The sequence below is a fragment of the Myotis lucifugus genome, unplaced genomic scaffold (assembly GCF_000147115.1).
Source record: "Myotis lucifugus unplaced genomic scaffold, Myoluc2.0 scaffold_20, whole genome shotgun sequence".
Taxonomy (NCBI): Eukaryota; Metazoa; Chordata; class Mammalia; order Chiroptera; family Vespertilionidae; genus Myotis; species Myotis lucifugus.
This window is the reverse complement of record NW_005871068.1, coordinates 1967436-1989255: the sequence shown is the minus strand read 5'-3', so window position 1 is coordinate 1989255 and position 21820 is coordinate 1967436. Positions and strand designations below refer to the sequence as shown.

At 43.7% G+C, this 21820-nt stretch overlaps 1 protein-coding gene across 1 annotated transcript in view; it reads right to left on the bottom strand.

The window, feature by feature from the left end:
• PTCHD1 (patched domain containing 1) overlaps positions 1 to 21820 on the bottom strand; it is a 59887-nt gene that overhangs the window by 6419 nt on the left and 31648 nt on the right. Inside the window, exon 2 of the mRNA XM_023751312.1 lies at positions 11053 to 11713. Coding sequence (XP_023607080.1) covers positions 11053 to 11713 — 661 coding nt within the window. The remainder of the gene's footprint in view (positions 1 to 11052; positions 11714 to 21820) is intronic.

Sequence of the window (21820 nt, the reverse complement as noted above, 5' to 3'; positions counted from 1 at the left end):
CCCAGGGAAACAGTATGACAATTTCATCTAGAGCCACATAGACTAAGTTCCAATGGGCAAACAATTTAGCGTTTCACTGAAAATGGCAAATGGAAGTTTTTTACAGTATTTACTTGTTAGAAACAAAAAAAAAGTTTTAAAACGGGGCTTTTGTACTGAATCATTAAATATGGTAAGAAAATAAGGATGCATATAGAAGGATTTTAATCAGCCATATAGTAGAATTTAAATGAAATCTGTTTTACACTCCTTTCTTAAAATTGGTGCAATATTTTATAATTAGAGGCCCGGTGCATGAAATTCGTGCACTGGGTGGGGGTGGGGGTCCCTCAGCCGGCAGTCAGACATCCCTCTCAGGGCTCTTGCAGTCTAGGACCCCTCACTCCTTACCGCCCACCTGCAGCAGAGGCAGGAGAGGCTCCCACCACTGCCACTGCGCTCACCAGCCATGAGCCTGGCTTGTGAGAGCAGGGGCCGTGCGGGAGCCTCTCCTGCCTCTGAGGCAGTGCTAAAGAGCAGTGAGCCTGGCTTCTGGCTGAGCGGCGCTCCCACAGGGGGAGCACACTGACCACCAGGAGCAGCTCCTGCATTGAGCATCTGCCCCCTGGTGGTCAGTGCATGCCATAGCGACCGGTTGTTCTGCCGTCCAGTCGATTTGCATATTAGCCTTTTATCATATAGGATGACATTATCTGACCCTGATGGGAAGCTACAAGAATCCATATCTTACCTTGCCGTTGAATAATCTTAGAAGCTATTTGAGAAAAGATATTTGCATTAACAGAGCTATTAGGTAAAAAGGGTGGTGCTGGAGGGTCCAGAATGAAAATAAATTCAAGGAAAAGTAGAAGTAGGCTATTTGCTTGTCTCTTGAGTTCTGTTGCTACATTTTAAATGCCTTGTCCTATAGTTTGGTTATTTTTATTGTATTTTAACTGTTTTCACACATGCTCTGGGGTCTGAGGGCAATTCCAGAGAGAATTCTGATTTTATTCTTAGGCTTTTGGAAACTATGCCTTTCCTTTGTTCCTCTTGCGACAGGGATGTGCATGCAGATACTCATAGAGGCCAACAAAGGGATCCCTGAGAAAGAATCTGTTCTACTGATCCCTCAGCATTGGTTGCTAGCTATCATTTGCCTTGCTCCCACCCATTCCTGATAGGCTAGGACTGTTGTTTCTCAAGCCACACCTCACCAACAGATGCCTTTACCTTAAACCCAGACCTGGAGTTGTGCAGTATCTTCACAGAGCTCTTTGGTTTTCAGGAACAGCTGCCTACACCATAACCAGGCCTCCTTCCCGAAGCTCAGTCAATCAGGGGAGGGATGAGTGCCAACAGAGCTGCCTCCCTAGGATTAACAGCCTGGAGTGCCTAGCTGGCACTAGACCTGATTCGCAGCTCGATATTGATGTTGAAGAGATCAATCTATGACCCTAAAGCAGAGTTGAACTGTAGGGCCCTTGTTTCCTGGCCTCTGCTCAAGGGGAGACATATTCCCAGAGCCTTAGGACATGAAGAGTGCCCTGCACCCTGGGATGCTGGTCTGCCCATAATTATAGCCACATTCCCTTTGATTTTGACTTTCAAGGGTATCCTTTGAAATGCACCCCTCTCCCCGGAACACTGAGCTACCAAAGCAGCTTCCCTTCGGTCTGGGGAATGGGACAGAGAGTAGAGATGAGGAGGCCGTGAAGAGGAAATCATAGGCAGGTGGACTTCACAGGGACAGACTCCTTCATACTTTTCCCTCCAGCCTTGTCTTTTATAGTCACTTCCGAATGTGGAAACTAAGGAAAGGCAGGGAAGAAAGAGTTCGGTAGGCTCGGGCCCTCCCCACTTTCCTCTCTCGGCAGTTGCCTCCCTTCTTCAGCATCACCATCATCCATCACTCTCTTAATTTGGGGGGCTGGGGTCCGGCAAGCGGGACTCTGAGGCGACAACTTACAGATGTAGGCGAACAGATACTGCATGTGGATTGAAGAGACTTTTCAGAGGTTTGGCTATTGTTTTCCCCATATTGCAAAGGTGCTTTAAAAACAAAAGTATTGCTCTCTGCTTTGAACTCTAGTTATTAAATTTTCTCTATGAAGTCAGAGCTCTATAAGCTTTCCTATTACATCTGACTAAAGGGCCTATGTCATTGGCACAAAGCATCTCTTTGGCATGGGACCATTTTCCGTCTCCAGTGTTCACGAGGACTCCCGGGTAGCAGCGTTCATGCGGGAAGCTATCTAACAGGAAGTTCCAAACAGATTTAGCCCTTGGTGACCAAGACCCTACTGTGGTAATGGGAGCCAGGGCTCATCATCAGAGGGGCAGCTCCATGGCTGGAAACTGTATCATAGTGAGCATGCCAGGAACTGACCAATCTCCCAGGCCATTCCCTCTTACAGTCACAGTATGTAAGCCCGTGAACAGTTGCCAAAGGGAACTGTTAAACAACACATACTGATGCTATCACATTCTGAAGATAAAGAAGCCCTTAAAGTATTCACTTGTCTTCTCAAAGTACATTCAAGATATTTCTTTCTCTTTTGATTCCATTGCACGTCTGTAGAGTTACATGCATATCAGTGTGTGTCAAGACACACACACAGGTCCAAGTTCTAATTATTCACGAGTGAATGCTTTGAAGGCAACGTGGGCTTTTAGCCAGGCTCCAGGACAAGGACAATAGAGCTAGCTCTTCACCAGTGTTCAGACACAGTTTGTACCAGGAGTGCAATTGAAATTTTATTAGCAGCAGACTTTGGGATTGCCATCTAGTAAACTCAAATACTGAAGGGTTTAGGCTGATCATTTTTCTTTTTTCCCAAAGAATTTTATATCTTTATATGCAGTTAACGTTCAGGCTTTGGAGCCAATGAAGAGAAAAAGTAACACAGGTGATAAATAACATGAATGGCTGCAAACTTTCAAGGGCTAATCCTGAAGCCATTTAGGGTGAGTCTCAGGAACCTCAGATTAAATCTCCCTCTAGTCCAGCCCCTTTTCTGGGGCCTGACCAAAGCCTTCAGGGTTGTTTACAATCCACTAACAGGAGGAATCCACTAACAAATAGCTAAGAATTAACCCAACTTCACCCAGTAGATCTACTTCTGGGAAGTTACTCAGAAAGTGAATCATATTTTAAGCGTAGTTGATGGTTTTGCTATTACGGGCAATCTGGGTGATTTGGATTTTTTTTTTTAGTCCATGAACAATCACGGGCAAATTGATCTATTTTGTGCATGCAGCTTTTGTAAGGCAGATTTTTCTTTAGGCCCAGATTCTCCCACCTTCCCCAGCACACACTGCTGCAGGCAGAGGCTGACACCTGTAGGCACTCCTCACATTTTAACCCTTTCCATACTGGCTGGGTTTCCTCACCCTGACTTCCTAAAAGTAAGCAATAGCGGAGAAGATGAGGAGGTGAAATGGGATAGTTTGTGATGGATGATCTTTCGGTTTTAATGTGAAAATTTTTCATACCAGGAAACAGTGGAGCCAAACCTCATATATGGAAGTAAAAGGACTACATTCTTCTAGAAAAGCCACAGAGTATAAGGACTGCATGAGCAAAATCCACTTAAGACATATTTTATTCTTAGATGAGCTTGACTAAGTAGCTCATGTTTATAAAATGCTTTTCTTTGACTGACACCCACATAAATTTATGATTTTTGTTTTTTTTGAGAAGAAATTTAAAGTGTAGGTATGTCTGGGTTGAGTAACATCTATTTTCAGGGGGAAGTTCATTAACTGGGTTACATTTACACTTTGCCAGTTATAAACATTTACTTTCTATGCCGAATTGTTTGGTTTATCACAGCCTGTTTTGTCTCACAGTTAAGAGTGAGAGTAAAGGTCTACTCTGCTTAAGTTAAGACGGATGCTCACAGCAGGATGAACACACACATCTTATTCTTTCTACCAGAGACCAGTCATATTTTTGTAATTCTGATCACAGTACTGGGTTTTTATCTGAGAAATGATTTTCCTTCACTAAGGAGCTGCAAATAAGTCCAAGAAATGACTTTGATAATAGCTCTTCCTTATTTTAAGATATTTAGATACTGCGTGTGTACAGCATTATATAAAATTGGTGTGTACAAATATGGCCCATAATATATGCTATGGTCATTGTGTAATAACTTCATATAGAAGACATGTAAATTATAAATATATGTATATGTAGCTTATCCTATTCAAAAATATTTTATATATTTACATATAAAATGTGTGAATATATATACTATATAGTATATAGATAAATTGCCGAAACCGGTTTGGCTCAGTGGATAGAGCGTCGGCCTGCGGACTGAAGGGTCCCAGGTTCGATTCCGGTCAAGGGCATGTACCTGGGTTGTGGGCACATCCCCAGTGGGGGGTGTGCAGGAGGCAGCTGATCGATGTTTCTAACTCTCTGTCTCTCTCCCTTCCTCTCTGTAAAGGTTCAATAAAATATATTTTTAAAAAAAGTATATAGATAAATATATAGTATTTATATTCAACCATTCAACCCATATACACTACATAATATATGTTATAAACACATAAATACATCTGTATACACACAACCTAAAGTTATTGCATAACAAATCGTATCACATATGATAGCTAATGTGATATATAATATATATTATGCAACCAGGTTATACACACCCACACCCACAATGAATAGCAGGCTAATGTGAAATTTATTTTTCTGGTAAGGAAAAGAAATGCTAGTGCTGCTACATCAATCAACGCAGAGAAGGAGCTAGAATCCCTTTCTTAGGTTCTGTCTACATTTTGGCTCTTGCCTGGTGAAATAGCCTCTATGTCAGTGGTTCTCAACCTTCCTAATGCCGCAACCCTTTAATACAGTTCCTCATGTTGTGGTGACCCCCAATTTCATTGTTACAAATTGAACATAATTAAAGCATAGTGATTAATCACAAAAACAATATGTAATTATATATGTGTTTTCCGATGGTCTTAGGCAACCCCTGTGAAAGGGTCGTTTGACCCGCAACGGGGTCGCGACCCACAGGTTGAGAACCGCTGCTCTTTGTGAAATGCAGGGTTGCCTTAACAATGACTGTGAATCTACTTGCATGGTGAACTCCTGTAGACCCATGTGGTGAAGACTACCCAGCCCAGCAGTGACTTGCTGAAATGTTAGTCCAAATGCAACACCACACTAGGTGTTTCCCCTCATGGTTTAATTTTTACCAGCTTAGTGTCCTGATGTTGTACCCTACTGCCTGACCTTCGTAGAATCTGCCACTCTCCCATTCCCTAAAGTAGGTGGCTAGGCCACCCAGAGTGTACTTAAGGAGACCCGGGTCAAAAAGGTGGCGCTCTTGCATTCCTCTACGTAACTGAGCTCTGCCTTCCTAGACCTGCAACCCCAATCCTGTTCTTGGCTTCCTTTATGGTTAAGAATAGAACAATAAACTGTATTTTGTTCAAACCTATTTCTCCCCACCTACCCCTTACTGTAATAGGATTTGGTAGAGCATGAGAATAAGAAGCTGAGAACTATCCACAAACTAGATTACATAATCTCCTTGTAAATTAGTCCCACAATAACCAGAGACCATTACAAATAAGGTTTTCAGGGAAAAACAATTGAAAATATTGTATGAAATTACTCTTCTTCCCAATCAGATATAAATAAACATGGAACCACAAAACCTCTATAGCCTGCCTGGCATGGCTCAGTGGTTGAGCATTGACATATGAACCAGGAGTTCCAGGTCAGAACACATGCCTGGGGTTGTGGGCTCAATCACCAGTGTGGGGCGTGCAGGAGGAAGCCAATCAATGATTATCTCTCATCATTGATGTTTCTTTCTCTCTCTCCCTGCCCCTTCCTCTCTGAAACAAATAAAAAATATATAAAAAAACAAACCTCTATAAACCAGCTTTTTCCTAGAATCTACTGAACCTATTAGTGATTTATCTCTAAGCAGAGTATTTCCACAACTCTCTATTTTACCGTGTAGATTGTCATATTGTTGCAACAATGGACTTCTACAATAATGTGTTAGGTTGAACCATAAGAAATTATTGCTTTTGTAGTTCAAAAATGGTTGGATATTGGTGTCAATTTTATAGGTCAAAAATAGTTGAATATTGGCAATATCATATGGTTTGGGCTTTATTATTTTAATCTGGCGGATTCCTGCCCTTCCCCCAGTTTCTCATGATTTTAGGAATATACCAGAATACTCATCAAGAAAGCAAAACCTTTCAGGTGTGCTTAAGTTTAAGCGCAAAAATTACTGAGTTGCAATTTCTCATTTAGAACTACATTGCTTGTATAAGAACTTTTACCCCTTTATAAGACTGAGCTCCATATACTATATCATATTCTAGGTGGCACCAAATTACAACAAATTCTTGGAGAACTGAACTTGATCTTCTAGTTTCTGCTAAACAAATAATCTTAGAATGTATATCTGAAAGAAGCCAAACATCCCTGCTATTATTTTCCTCCTAGCACTTAATCACATTCTTTCTTCCTTTCCCATCCTTGAATATGTGTGGCCTGGCTGGGTTATTCAGAAGGAAGAGGATCTGGCATTTGACCTTCTCAAAATCCTAAACATTTGAAATGACTTGAAAAATATTTTTCTTGAAGAACATTTTTATCTCATCTGATCTTCACCACTCTTGTGTCTTGGTAAATGCAAAGCAACCATTTTAAATGAGATGAACTAATACCCAAACTACCTTCTGTACAACTTCAATTCTCCCCTTTAAGTTGGTCAGTATATACATGCAGCAACAACCCTTCCAGATGAAGAAGGAAGAAAACCTTCCTCCTGTTCCCTTCTGTATTCTCGAACATTCCTTTCCTTTCCTTATTTGTGTCGGATCAGCAAATCTGTGGAAATATTAAGCCCGTAAGGAGAGCTTACATGTACAAAACCTATGCTAATTTCTTAAACCACACACAACTGCAGGACAGTGATGTAAATCCTCATCCTTTAAAGGAAATTCCATAATGGGTCAAAATGATGAGTGTCTTATGTTTTCAAGTGCCAGTTCAAATATCTTAATACCGGATATGAATATAATTTGGAAATATAAGCTATTACTTTATGCATAAGGGCTATGGATGAAATAAATTCCTCTCCAAATTATAGTAACTAAAAAATGTCAATGAGCATGTATAATACTGTAGACCTTTAAGGATTTCAGCTCTAAATAAACTGATCTGAGTCATATGGACAGGGGTTTTGCCAGAAGTGGGATTGTCTAATATGCATGCTGCTGATTAAAAACATTCTAAATCATGATGTATCTGCTTACATCATTGCCAAAATGATTCATCTGTGTAGGATATATTCTTATTGCCAGAGATGTCACGTACAGTCTTGGCTAGAAACACACAGTCATATCTCATTATGGTGAACTCTCAGAGTTTATCCAAATTCTTTCTTATTCTGGAATTTTGTCAGTTTAACACTGCTTGACACACGTGGTCTTAAAATTTTCCATTCTAAATCTACTGCCATTTTGGCATTTGGCTGTGTCTGGCCTTATGTGACCGGCATTACACTGAGAATGTTTAGTTTCTTGAATCTATCACATTGTAGACCTATTGTCAGCTAAGGAAATGTCTATATTAGAGACTTTTTCTGAGATTCTTTTCCTTCTAAATGAGGCCATATATTTTTAAATTTTTATTTGATATTGTATTGAGGTAACATAAAAAAATCAAGAAGTTTTGCTTAAATCTGTTTAGGTTAAGCATAGTCATTTTGTGTCATAGACAGGCAATTTAAAAAACCAGACAGTTTTTGACTCAGTGCAAAACCCTTAGGACTGTATTTCTTCTTGGTCATTTGAAATATTTATTGGCATTTAAAGATTGGTCATCAAAAAACAGAATTTAACATTGGCCCTGAATACATTGTCATACGTGCTTTTGCTTGTATTTTATTCAATCTCGGAGAATGAAGAGTTTATCTGAGAAATACAGAAGGGCAACAACCATCCTAAATCCAGGCACAGTTGTCTTTATGAGCATATTAAGCACCCATTACATGGTGCAAAGTATTTATTGCAAATGGGCCTTAGCTACTAAAATGCATAGCTTCCTCTCATGATGTGACTAAGTCATTTGCGACCTCTTTGGACTGAAAATGTACAGAAAGGTTGCATACTGACTGTCAGCAGGGAAAACTGCCATCCAATCAATGCCTGTAACATTCCTCACAAATTGCAAACAAGCGAGTATTGGGCACCTGCAGCGCTGGGTCTCTTTCATTGCAAATGCCAGCTCTTTCTGAATTGAACTTGGACGTGAAGTTCAGTGATACTCGGTCTCTGCAGGGCTGTGACGCTACTATTTCTGGATTTGTTTTTCAAAGACACTCTCCTGTTAACAGCATCTTTCCATCCCTTACATCCTTCTCTGCCTCAGAACTATCTGGTCTATGCCTTTCTGTGTTGACCTTTACTTACAATATTTAAAATCTCTCTAAAAAGTACAAATGGGAGTTTTAAGAAATTGTCAGTGTTATAAGTGTTTTGCCTAATAAAATTAATTTAATGAAGTTTTGAATATTTAATGTCATTTGCTTAGTGAAATAGATTTTTTAGTGAAATTAATTTGAAGAAGTTTTGGGTATTACTATTTTAATATTAATATTAAGAAGCACTAAATATTGTAATTTTATTTTACTGAGTGCAATTAGTTTTTAGGGAGGTTTTGTGTGTGTGTGTGTGTGTGTGTGTGTGTGTGTTGGCTGTTGTCATTTTTTTAATTGACAATCTAAGGGGAAAGAGGTCAGTGCCCCGGACTCAGTAGTAAGGTCGGGAGTTTTAAATATTGTATCATACTTTGAACTCACTGGTAACTACCTAGAGTTTCATAAAACCAGAGACAATAACCCCCTTTCCAGCCCTTTTTCTTCACCTTAAGAACCTTACTGTTTCCTTTCAGTTCCCCACCCTTTTCTTATTCCCATTTATCCCCACCCACTAGCCCCCACAAAAATAATCACAACAAAAACCACTATTTTTAAAACGAAAGCTAAAAAAACAACCCCAGCCTGTGACTAAGCATGAGCAAAACATCTGAATTTAAATCTTGACTCAAGCCTCTGTGGAAGCTACAAATACCCAGTCCTTACTCACTCTTCAAGAAACCACCCTGTAGACCACCGTATACCCACATCGTCTGGGGGTTATTTTAAAGAGACAAATGAAGCTGCCTTCTTAACAGATTGGAGTCAGGAGGAAGCGTAGCAGCCTCCTTCTCTGTTGTGTTCAGCAGCGATAAGTAAACCGAGCTGGTAGAGCCGCAGCTTGCTCAGTCTCTGCACAGTGCCCCACTTTCCCACAGAGGCTACTAATGGATGTTCCTAGCCTAGGTCTAAACTCCTGCAGCCGCGGAGCAGCGAGGCCAGCAGGCCATTCTGTGGCCTTGCAGCCCCGCCAGCCCTGCTTTGCACTTAACCAACCATAACGCGGCTGAGATTTCCCGAGGGAATTCTTTTCTCTTCAGCTACCCCCAACAGGGCAAAAGGCCCACTCCATCATACTTATTTCTCAGTCAACGAAAAATGCCACTTCGTTTGTCATCTGATTCCCAATGTTTTAATTTTGCTAAAGGAATGGATGAGAAGCTGCCAGAGAAAAGGGGGAAAGCGAACCGTTTGAATCCTGGCCCACAAGGACTCTGCCATCAGGCTTGCTGGGCATGCCATCTTCAAGACCAGATGGACAGAGTCACTGATGTTATGTTATGACCACTATGCCTTTGTCTTTTATTTGTTTTTTTGTTTTTTTAAATATATTTTTATTGATTTCAGAGAGGAAGGGACAGGGAGAGAGTCGATGCTCAACCACTGAGGCACAGCGGCCAGACACTATGCCTTTGTTTTGAGCATTATCTTTATCAGGAAATTCCTGCAGCCTCCATGGGATCTTACACCATCATTTAAAAAAAATTTTTTTTTATTGGTTTCAGAGAGGAAGGGAGAGGGAGAGAGAGATAGAAACATCAATGATGAGAGAGAATCATTGATCGGCTGCCTCCTGCACATCCCCTACTGGGGATCAAGCCCACAACCCAGGCATGTGCCCTTGGCTGGAATCGAACCTGGGACCCTTCAGTTTGCAGGCAAATGCTCTACCTACTGAGCCAAACCAGCCAGGGCTCTTACACCATCATTTTGAAACATTCTCCTGAGTTCACAGCAAGGACAGGAAAAGTTTCCTTCTGTTTATGTCTCACTTGCTGCTTTTAAAATCCTTGTACGTTTACTTATGTCCTTTTGTGTGATGTTCACATCCACTCTATCTAGAGGGCTGGGAAACTGAGGGTGGCAGACACTGTCAGTGCTCAACCCACGTGCCCTCCTGTTCACCATTCTAAAGGTCAAGGAAGGCTTCCTATTGCAAATACCCGTGACCAGAGGGATTTCTCCAGCTGTATGAATGTGCTGGGTCTTCCCTGTGAAGAGCTTGGGTGTTAATGACCCTGGGAGAGCCTTGATGAGTCATGCACAGGGCTTCTGGGGACACAGCCCAGCTCCCAGCTTCCTCACTCCTGAAGGAGGGCCTCTCTGCCGAGTGTTCTCTGAGGTCTCTCTCTCAAAGGTCCCCAGTGGGATTGAGCCACAGATGCCCGCAGCAGGAACCTGTTCATTCACATGCCCTGAATTGTCTTCCTACCCTGTCTCAGGTTCTCATTCCCACACTGGGGCTTCCTGGGCTCACCTCCCAAATAAACAACTTGTATCTAAACCCTTGTCTCACAGTCTGTTTCCGGGGAGGCTCAACCTAAGACACTCTGGCACAAAGATGAATAGCTGCCAAATGCCACATGGCTACTTAATGGAGAGCCAGGGCTGGAGCCCATGACTTTGGACTTCTGGCACCTTTACCAGAGAAGGTTGCTTCTTGCTGACCACCAGGACTTTTTACAAGTGGTCCCAGGGCTCCTAGGCAAAAGGAAGACACTGAAAATGAAACAAAGTTGTTAGATGGCTGCTCTTTGCCTTTTAGGAACCCAGTAACCATTACCAGCAGGAGGAACCAGAAAAAATGAAGGGCAGTAATTACCTAGCATGACGAAAGGGACTCCCAGGAAGGTGGAATTGTATTTCCCACCAGTAAGATTGATGATCCCGGCTGCGGTGAGAGTGGCCAGGGTTATGGTCACCAAGCCGAGTAGGCCTAGCCAGGGTTTGCTGCGGACGCAGTCCTGCATTGAGCAGCAGAGGATGGCCATGGTGACCACCAGGATCAGGCTGGTGACCAGGTAACGTTCTGACACGCGGCTGGTCTTCTGGAAGTCTTCCCTCAGCGAGGAGGACGTGTAAGGGTATATTTTGATTTTGCTGTTAGATTTCTGGAATAGTCGGACAGTGTCGCAGAAGCTGGACTCCCACCTCTCAGCCACCATGTCGTTGAGACTGTTGATTGACTGCAGGTAGTAGGTGAGCTGGACGGCCTCTGCGGATTTCACCCGGTCCTTGCTGTGCACGGTGACACCTCCAAGCTGGTGCCCATTGTACACGGCCCTCCCGTCCTTTAAGTGAGTGATCGGGTATGTGATAGCAAAATTGGTCCGGTTGGTGGCCCGAGCATTCTTTAGCTCTTCCAGCACATGCACTATGTCATCCACGATGCAAGTCTTATCATTATTCAGGACACATATGTGGGCAAACGTGTAATTGAATCCAGGTCTTGGAACCTGGATCTTGGTCACAGCAGCATGCAACTATGGGGAAAAAATGAAAGTCAGTGTTTATTAGCAAAAATACACATGAATAAGGACATTAGCTCTGTGGATTCAAATATCTGTATGTTGGGGGGTGGGGAGTCATTCATGCCATCTCTATGCTAAAGAGTTCAAGTTAAATGTAGAAATAGGTAGTAAGGAGCCCAGCCGCCGTCAACCTATGAACCAGGAGGTCACGGTTCAATTCTCGGTCAGGGCACATACCCTGGTTGCAGGCTTGATCCCCAGTGTGGGGCATGCAGGAGGCAGCCAATCAACGATTCTCTCTCATCATTGATGTTTCTATTGCCCTCCCTCTCCCTTCCTCTCTGAAATCAATAAAATATATTTAAAAAATAGGTAGTAAGGATGCAAAACACAGATTTGACAGGTGGTTCTCATGGCGTGGTCCCTGGACCAGCATAACCTAGGTACTTGCTGGAAACGGAAACTCTCCAGCCCTACCTCAGACCTAGTGAATCAGAATCTCTGGGGTGGGGCCTAGAAATCTGTGTTTTCACAAGCCCTCCAGGAGATTCTGGTATAGCGGAAGCTTGACAAGTGCCGGGTTAAAGTACCAGCATTATTTCCACAAGCCGTGTGCTTTGTTTGTGACTCGATTGGTCTATAAATGTCTGAAAACCTTATATAGGTCCACCGCTCAGTGTCTCTCTCTTGAAAGTGTCAAGTAAAAAGGGAACTAAGGTGCAGTCCCAGGTGCACAGGTCCTCCGCAGGCCCAGCCCTTGCTGCTGATTCACAGGCAGCTAAGCAATTTCTGCATCCAATTCAATCACTCTGTGCCATAGAAGAGGTTCACCTTGAGAGCCCTCATAGTCTCTGACTTTCCTTGTCTGATTATATGGGAAGGGAGCTGTCACTGCAAGAGTCTGGCTGGGATCCATGGGAGTTGTGCTCAGGGATCACAGCGGAATTCGTTCTACCCCCCTCACCCTCAGTGATGGTTGCCATGCCCAGGTCTGTATGCCTGCGATCACAGTGCACACGGGAATACACCCATGTAACAGTCCCTACGACATGCCGGGCACAGATTATTTCATTGAATCCGTATAAGAAACTGTGAAGTACAAGCGTAGCCTCATTTTTTATATGAGGAAACTGAGACATCGAGAAGCCAGATCACGTGCCCAAGTTCACAGACACAGTAAGAGAGTGAGCTGGGCTGTATCATGCAGTCTGGCTCCTGAACCTGTGCTCCTGGCCCCTCACACTGCACCTCTAAGTTGGCGATACCAGCAGGCGAATGAAGGCTCTTGCTAGCAACTAATTCCTGAATTTGTGCTTTCAGTGCCTCAACCCTAAAATATCAGATGTGTAGGACTATGTGTAATCTACTGTCTAAGGTGAGAAAATAAGGCCTTCTGTGTGGGGATTGTGGCCAGTGTACTAAATCAGGCCAGCAGTAGACAGGAAGTTGAGTGTTAAGTAAATGAGTGCATGTAGAATGGTGCCTAACACTGAAGGGGCTCTCCCAAGAGCAGAGACAGCCATTATTGTATATCTGATGACCGAAGAAGAACATTTCATATGTAAAGTGAATAACACCCAGGGTTGCCATGCGGCAGCTGTGTCATTAACTCATGACCTTCTGAGCATCTCCATGACCCTGATGTATTTTCTCTTAAATCTGTTCTAGATGGATTATTTGCTAAGACATTTTGCTCTGCGTGTGCCAGGGTGGGTGGGATATTTATTATTCTTTTTGAAAATGTCTGAGGGGTACCAGCTGTCAAAGTCCTTTAGTGAGCACAGAGCATGAGCTATTAATCCTGATTCGAAGTGCCCCTCCCCCACATCTCCTCATGGGTGCCAACTTTCAGGTTCAGGAAACAGTTCATTGTATTGTGTTTGGCTGAAATATTTGGAGTTCATTCCTTGTCTCTCTCTCTCTCTCTCTCTCTCTCTCCCCCTTTTTCTCCCCCCGCCCCCAGAGATACCCAGGAGACTATTTTCACAAAACTCTAACCATATGCTAAATTTTTGTTTTGAGATTAATGATGAGCAAAAGATCTTCAGTGGTTTTAAACTGTGAGAGTGTGTTTTCCTCTCTAAGCATGGCCCAGTGAATTTTGATTAAAAGAACTCATAACTACAAAAACATTCCAAAATATAAAAGGTTCTTTTGGAGGAGACAAGAACCAAGAGGAATTTAAAGACAAGGGAGAATTTTGATGAGGCAAAAGCAAGACTTTGGGGAAAGGTTGAGAATAGACTAGAAAAGGAGTGGTATTAAAAGCATGCATATGTGTAATACTTAATGCATTGTTTGTTCCCATGAACAGTCTAATAAATCTTTCTTAGAGTGATTACTAAATATGTCAAGAGAAAAAGATTGCCAAATAAGATGGTGTTAAGCCACAGGGCCGAACCCAATTATAGCAAGGGGATATTTTCCATCCATTCTCTAAGGCGGCCATGGCGCCCTGCTGCGTTGGGAGTTGTTAAACTATTTAGTGATCTGCTAACTCGGCTGATCTACTGCTACGACCCCTGGGATCACTGACCAAAGAAAGCAGACACCTTGTGAACCCCTGTACCACAAAGACATAGGAGGGAGGCTTGGGAAATGAGAACTTACTGAAGTTCGGCAGGGAAGGTTTGTTAACTCTTAGTACCAGAGCTGCTGTGAGATGCAGCTGCTTTGAATTTCTGATGGAGAGGTGGGTAGAACATGTGTCACTCTTGCTTCTGAGTGGCATGGAGATGCTGAGTGACAAAGCAGCCAGAGAGGGGGTGTTGGCTGAGGCCACCCACCTGGCAGCGAGAGTCTATGGGATAAGAGGTGAGAGGTAATAAGAGGCATGGGAAGGAAGCATGAAGACTCCCTGCTGGGACTTCTGAAAAGATGCCGTTCTGATCTTTGGATGTTATGCCTACACAGCAAGCACACACACAGTCTACTTACTTCTTGGCTGCCCACGTGGCCATGGGCAGACAGGCTGCACATGCTACCTGGACAGCTACCGTATAGGGTTTTAAAATGCCCTGATGTACGTTCCTAAAGGAGCCCCACTCAGGACGGCAGATGCATTAGTAGGTGTGCTTACATATATTCACAGGGGAAAAGGGAAGCAGGAGATCAAAGTTACGATTTCTTTTGCTTTATACTTACTTTTCATTTCTGCACTGAAAAAGAAAGGGAAAGTAAAAATGATGACAAGTTGACTTACGGTGACATCAGCTTTGCCTTTAAATTAATCTTTGGTTTTGGGTGGAGAAGGGGGAAAGAAAGACAGGAAAACATCAAAGCACGAGAGTGAAATGGTGACTGAGACACCTTAGTCCACAAAATGGACCACCTCAATCCACACAAGCTCATTACTGGGCTAGATAAGAGACCCTCTTCCCAGAAGAGAAAAAACACAATAGTCCTAAGACTTCATACAGTCTCACTCTGTCATGTGAATCAATATATAATCCATGCTTCTATAACTGTGTATAGATTTTCAGTTATTTGATCAACACACATTCAATAAGTTATCAAATCTACTGTGCTGTCAATAGAGGATAATTTCTCTGAGTTCCGGGGGATCACATCACACTCAACACATGGAAAATCTCATAAGTGACACAATGTCCAGTCTGGCTGGTGTGGCTGAGTGGTTGAGTGTTGACCTATGAACCAGGAGATCACGGTTCGATTCCCGGTCAGGGCACATGCCTGGGTTGCGGGCTCCATCCCCATTGTGGAGCATGCAGGAGGCAGCCGATCGATGATGTTCCTGTCTCATCTATGTTTCTATCTCTTTATCCCTCTCCCTTCCTCTCTCTCTAAAAATCAATAAAAAAAGATTTTAAAAGAAAACCAAAAAGAGACATACAATGTCCAAAACAATGTGAAGATCCTAATAGCAGACAGCACCAAGTGTTCTATACCAGTAAAACCTAATCCGGTGTCACCCGACCGGCGTGGCTCAGTGGTTGAGCATCAACCTATGGACTCAAGGGTCCCGGGTTCGATTCCCGGTCAGGGCACATGCCCGGGTTGCGGGCTCGATGCCCAGTAGGGGGCAGGCAGGAGGCAGCCGATCCATGATTCTCTCTCATGGATGTTTCTCTCTCTCTCTCCCTCTCCCATCCTCTCTCTCTAAACAAAATCAAAACATTAAAAAAAAAAACCTAATCCGGTGTCAATCACGATCACAACATTTTTCAATTAATATTGTATTTGCTGCCAAAGAGGCCAGAACTGAATGCTAAGTTGAGATTCATTTTAAGGCTCTGAACGTACTGTTTAAATTGTTAGCTTCTTTGCTCTCATCACCCTTCAGGTTCAGAATGATCATAGTCATTGTAACTAGTCTGCTCAGTACTTTCTATACAGTTTTAAAAATGTACTCGATATAAGACTCTATGGAAATGCTTAAATCATTTTTCCCGTTTTATAGCTGGAGCAGTTGAGGCCTAGAGAATGGCAGTAGCTCACCTAAGATGACCTGGTAAAGGGCAGATGCAGGATTCTCAGTTAGGCCCTACTCTACAGTGGGACACTTAGCCATAGGCCAGCACAACTTTAGAACTTTAGTGGATGAAGAAGACATGGGGAAGAATGAAGAATTGTCAGCCCACCCAGTTCAAATGATTGGCCGAAGACATGACTGAGCTGTAGGACAGCCACACTGGGGGATCTGGAGTCCATTCTGAGAGACCAGAAATAATCCCAAACACCAAACCTCATCTGAGACAGCAACATTACATGGCGATACTAACAGGTGATGAAGGGGATGGGGTCTGAGCTTACTGACCTTTCTTATTCTCCATCCAGCCTCTGTAGTTGCCAAAGCAAACTTTCACAGACGAACTTACCAAGAAAAAAGTTCATGAGCGCAATGGAGTCCACTAATGAGAAGTTCGGGCTTAAGTCTGGCCTCTGCTACTTAGGAAGGAATGTCAGAGACCTGGGAATGTCACTCTTACTTCTTCAGGTCTCATATTTTTCAGTCAAAAGGGAGGTTGGCCCAGCTAATCTTATGGACAGATCCTTTTGGTTCTGACCTCACATCCACAACATAAGCCGAGGAACATCCACAAACCATACAATCAGATCCTGGGCGAGAGACAGTGAACTTCATAAATACGAATTTGATAGTGATCACAGCTACTTGGAAGTATGCTTTGACAACACATCGAAATTCTTTTCAGGTCAATAACAGATCTCCTAGTAGTTGAAACCCAGAAAGAAAACAACAGGGTAGGGTTACTGGGGGGGAGGGGCGGGGGAAGATTCACTTCTATGAGTGATTTTCCCGTTCTGGGAGGCACTGGCTCTTATAATCCCCTTCTGCCAGGGCCTGGGACAAAGCCAGTGTGGGCTGCCGGTCACGACAGGCCAGAGTCTCATTTCCTCTCTGCCTCTCCTTGGCACACTCCGATCTTCCTCAGAAGACAGCAGGGCACCTTGCGGAGGAGAGTGCAGAAGGGCTCCGGGCGGGAGGCAGTGTCTGCTCTGGAGAGGTGATTAACGTAGGAAAAATACCTGTGGGCTCCGAGGACCTTTTGCAACACCTCTCAGCGCTTTTTGTACAGTATTTGCTTCTTGCTGAAAAGGGGGAGAGGGAGGGTGGGAAGGCCACTCTGCCAGGAAGGGCAATTAACACGTCAAGCTGTCCCCCAGCAACCTCACCTGTGAGGGGAGATTCGGAGGAGGTGGGGGTTCCCCCGGGGCAGTGTCTGATGATACCACCTTTCTAGGCTGCCCTGCTTTCCTTGTCTCACCTTCCCACTCACTCCCTCCTACTGCCACTCCCAAATACGCTGCATAGCATGAAAACAATTTCAAAAGGGAGGTCGTTGGTTTGCCTTTCTAACCGGTATCATGTGCCCTCTAATATTCCCTCAAAGTGACACGAAATCAAAACTGCTTTTAAATGCTTTCAAGGAATATCTAGTTTTCACCCCCAAATGAAATGCTTTCTTCACCGAGTCCCTCGAAATGCCAGGTCGTGATATGGGTCTATATTCTGCAACTGTAAATGCCTAGGAACCGAGTGGCAAGGTATCCGCATCCAGGACACAAGAAAACACCTCGAAGTGGACGGATCTGGTCTCTAAAGTTCATCAATTACGCTAGCTCCCTGGGTGTTATGTTCCGCCTTTGCATGATCTCACTCTCACCCACTCTCTTTCCTCTTCTTTTAATAGAAACGCATTACATCAGAACACCAGAAGTTGCGAGTTGGGGATGGTTACCGTGATTCATTTGTAGTACAGCCAAAAGCAAGTTAGTCATCCCTTAATAAGTGAACAGAAATATCATTCTGCCTTTGAAACATTACATGTTCGGAGGACACGAAATGTAAGCGGTGGATGTAGCCAAACAAGTGACTATCTATCCACACACTTCTTCTGTACCTGCCTGCCTAGCGTCATGGTGACCTGCTATAGTGACAAAAGACAAAATGGGCACTTCTATCTGGAGGTAGTGCCAGTGCAGGGATGGGAGAGTGGGATGTTTGTTTTTCTTGCTCTATCAAGGGGTAAACACTTTTTGTGGCTGTTGACACTAAAGACCAGTCAAGAGAGCCCCACACTGTAGTTCCCCCAATAGGCTGTTTGTCTTTGCAGCCTTGGCTGAATACACAAAGCCACTTTGGATGTGAAGCCAATCAATCTGCGATTGTAGAAACCAAAAATAGTAATGATGAAGGAAAAGGCAACTACAGTAGCTCATGGCAACTTTTGCCCGATTCTATGTTGGTCTGGATGAGAAAGAAAGCAATGAACCACGGGTCCTCTGCTCTCTTTTTCCCATTGTCTGGGAGGAAATATCACTTGATCTTGAATACAAAAAAGTTCCTTGATATCTTGAAGACCTCTGGCGATCTGGGAAGTTAAACCTTTTTATTGTTAGAGTGGTTATTTTTTTTATCCCGTTGTCCTCACTTGACTTTCATGGTCAGGCTTAAACTCTGGTGGATCAAGTGTGTGGGTCATGCGTTTTGATGGATAACAAGGACAAGATGCTCTTGGAAACAGGAGAATGTTAAAGCTGTTAGCCAAGAGGCAAAGAGGAGTCCCAAGGAGCCAAAAGTCTGGGGAATAGGTAACAGCAGTTTTAAGATCTGGTCAGGAAACCACAACTAACTGCAAGGGACATAAAAAAGCAGAATGCCATGTGTCTGTTTCTATTTGTTAGTTTATTTTGTTCACTAGTAGCCCTGCGCACGAATCCATGCGCCAGTAGCTCTTTGCAGGTCCTGGCCGCTCCGCGCCTGCTCCCCAGAGGCCCATCTGTGGCCAGGCGCGGAACGCTTGCCTTGTTGCCGCAGCGATGAAGCAAGCATTCCGCCAGGCCGTTCATGCTGCCCGCTCTCAGCGCCCGCCACCCCTCCTCCCTCTCGGGACTGGGGGACTCTGGCGGGGCTGAGAGGACTGGGCACCGCCATCTTTGTGATGGAGTGATGGTTAATTTGCATATTACCATTTTATTAGATAGGATTAGATTCCACATATAAGAGGGCTGGTTGAAAAAGGTGAAGGGATTAGGCAAAACAAACAAACAAACAAACAAACATAAAAAACCCCACAGACCAAAACACACCCAACTCATAGACACAGGCGACAGTGTGAGGATTACCAGAGGGAAAGGGGGTGGAGAAGGTAGAAGAGGGCAAAGGGGGGGATACATGGTGATAGAAGGAGACTTGACTTGGGGTGGTGAACAGACAATACACAGATGATTTATTATAGATTTGAATACCTGAAACTTAAATAACTTCATTAACCAGTGTCACCCCAATGCATTCAATTAAAATAACAAAGCAACAAAAGAAACAGGAGAGCAAGCATACCCAGGTCTGGAGAACAACTGTGGACCCAAGTGGGAAGAGCACTGGGTCAGGAGTCAGAAAACTTCAATTTGAGATCTGGTTCTGGGTCTTGCTGACCATGTGAGTTAGAGCTACATAACCAATGAACCTCTGAAATCATATACCCAGCCACTTCCATGTTCCAAATCCTCCAATGCTTCCTCACTGGGCTGAGAGCAAAAACCTAAGTCCTAACAATAAGATGGTACATTGCCCTTCCTGGTCTCTCCAGACTCATGCCTCACCACACCCTAATTTCACTGCCTGTCTTTCTTTTCATCCTTCCTCCAGCTAGCCTCACTTCCTTCACTACCCTCATCAAATGGAATCATCTTCCCTGACCCCACCACCAACGGAAAAAAAAATAGCATCTCTTGCCATGACCATCATCTTTGCTTGTTTTAAACTGCCCATGGCACCAATGATAACATGACATTATACATCTCCTTGCTTCTTTATTCTGCTTCCCCGACTAGAATATGAGTTTTACCATGAGTGTGCGTCTGGTCTACTACATCTCCATTAGCTAGAACACTTCCTGGCACACATACTCAATAGTTAGGGAGTAAACACATGCACATAATAATCTTGTAAGCGAATGGATTTTAGTCTGTCTCAGGGGCATGATGAGAGCCAAATGATGTTATGGCTGTGCATGCATTTTGTAGGCTAGAGCTACACAACTATGGTTATAGAGCAGGGAGGCATGGCACGGTCTCTCCTCTGGTGTCTTACAGGGGCCCAGATATAATGCTGGAATTGATTCCCAATTCTCCCGGAGCCCCTGACCTTTCCCACGCTTTGACAACATTTTGTGCTTCAGTGGGAACGACATGGGTTATGAGGTCAGAATGTCACAAGTTCAAACCCTGCCTCTGCTAGTTCTGGACCAATGACTAGAAATAGTTCATGTATAAATAGCCCAAGCTTCCTTGTCCCCAAGGTGGGATGACCCTGTGGCATGTGTTCCTCCCTGTTTCCCAGAGTTCCCCAGAGGGTTTAGGCTCCAGAGTAACTGGCTTGACAACATCCCAATAACTTACTACTTCCCTTCCCCATCTCAGGCTGCCATTCTCTTCCCAGTGCTTTCTGGGGTTGTCTTCCAAATATTCTTCTCACATGGAGTCCTTGATTCTGGGTCAACTTTGTGGGAAATCAAAAGGAAGATAATGACTTTAGGCATTTAACTAAGTTTCATTGCCTTTAAAATGGGGATAAACCTGACCTCATAGAATCATTATGAGGATCAACTGTGATAACATATAATAGGTGTCTGGCCTGGCATTTAGTATTGGGTTGAACCATATAAATTGCCATTTGGATAAGTACAAAAGGGGTTCCATATTGGCAATTTTATGTGGTTCACCCTTCAGTAAGGGTCTGTTCTTTTCCCCTTCTAGCCCCTCCTCCTTTCCAAGAGTCCTGTCAGATATAATTCCAGGATTATATCTGAGAGCTTTCATAGGGAGGTATCAGACCATTTTATTAGATTTTCAAGGGATGGTCTGGAGGTACCAGACAGGCTTTTAGGAAAAGGACAACAGTTTTGAGCTAGGAAAGATGTCACATAGCCACCCAGTCCCTTTTCCACAAGCAAAAATAAGAGTGTAGATATCGTGGGTATGAACCCCTGAGTGCAACTCAAATGCACACCAATAATAGCTTCAGCTTAAGAAAAAAGAGAAATGCCAAATAGCCTTGAAATATTCGAAACTGCAAATAATAAGAACAATGTTAATTCTACAAAGCAATGAACAAGTGTCTCCATCAGAAGAGCTTCTTGGCGGTTATTTTTCCCTCGATGGATTTACTAAGTTTCTTTTCTTTTCTTTTTTTAAAAAAATACATTTTATTGATTTTTTTTACAGAGAGGAAGGGAAAGGGACAGAGAGCTAGAAACATTGATGAGAGAGAAACATCAATCAGCTGCCTCCTGCACACCTCCCACTGGGGATGTGCCCGCAACCAAGGTACATGCCCTTGACCGGAATCGAACCTGGGACCTTTCAGTCCGAAGCCCGGCACTCTATTCACTGAGCCAAACCGGCCAGGGCTTACTAAGTTTCTTTTAAAAAAAAATATATATTATTGAGTTTTTACAGAGAGGAAGGGAGAGGGATAGAGAGCTAGAAACATCGATGAGAGAGAAACATCGATCAGCTGCCTCTTGCACACCTCCTCCTGGGGATGTGCCCGCAACCAAGGTACATGCCCTTGACTGGAATCAAACCCGGGACCCCTCAGTCCGCAGCCGACGCTCTATCCACCGAGCCAAACCG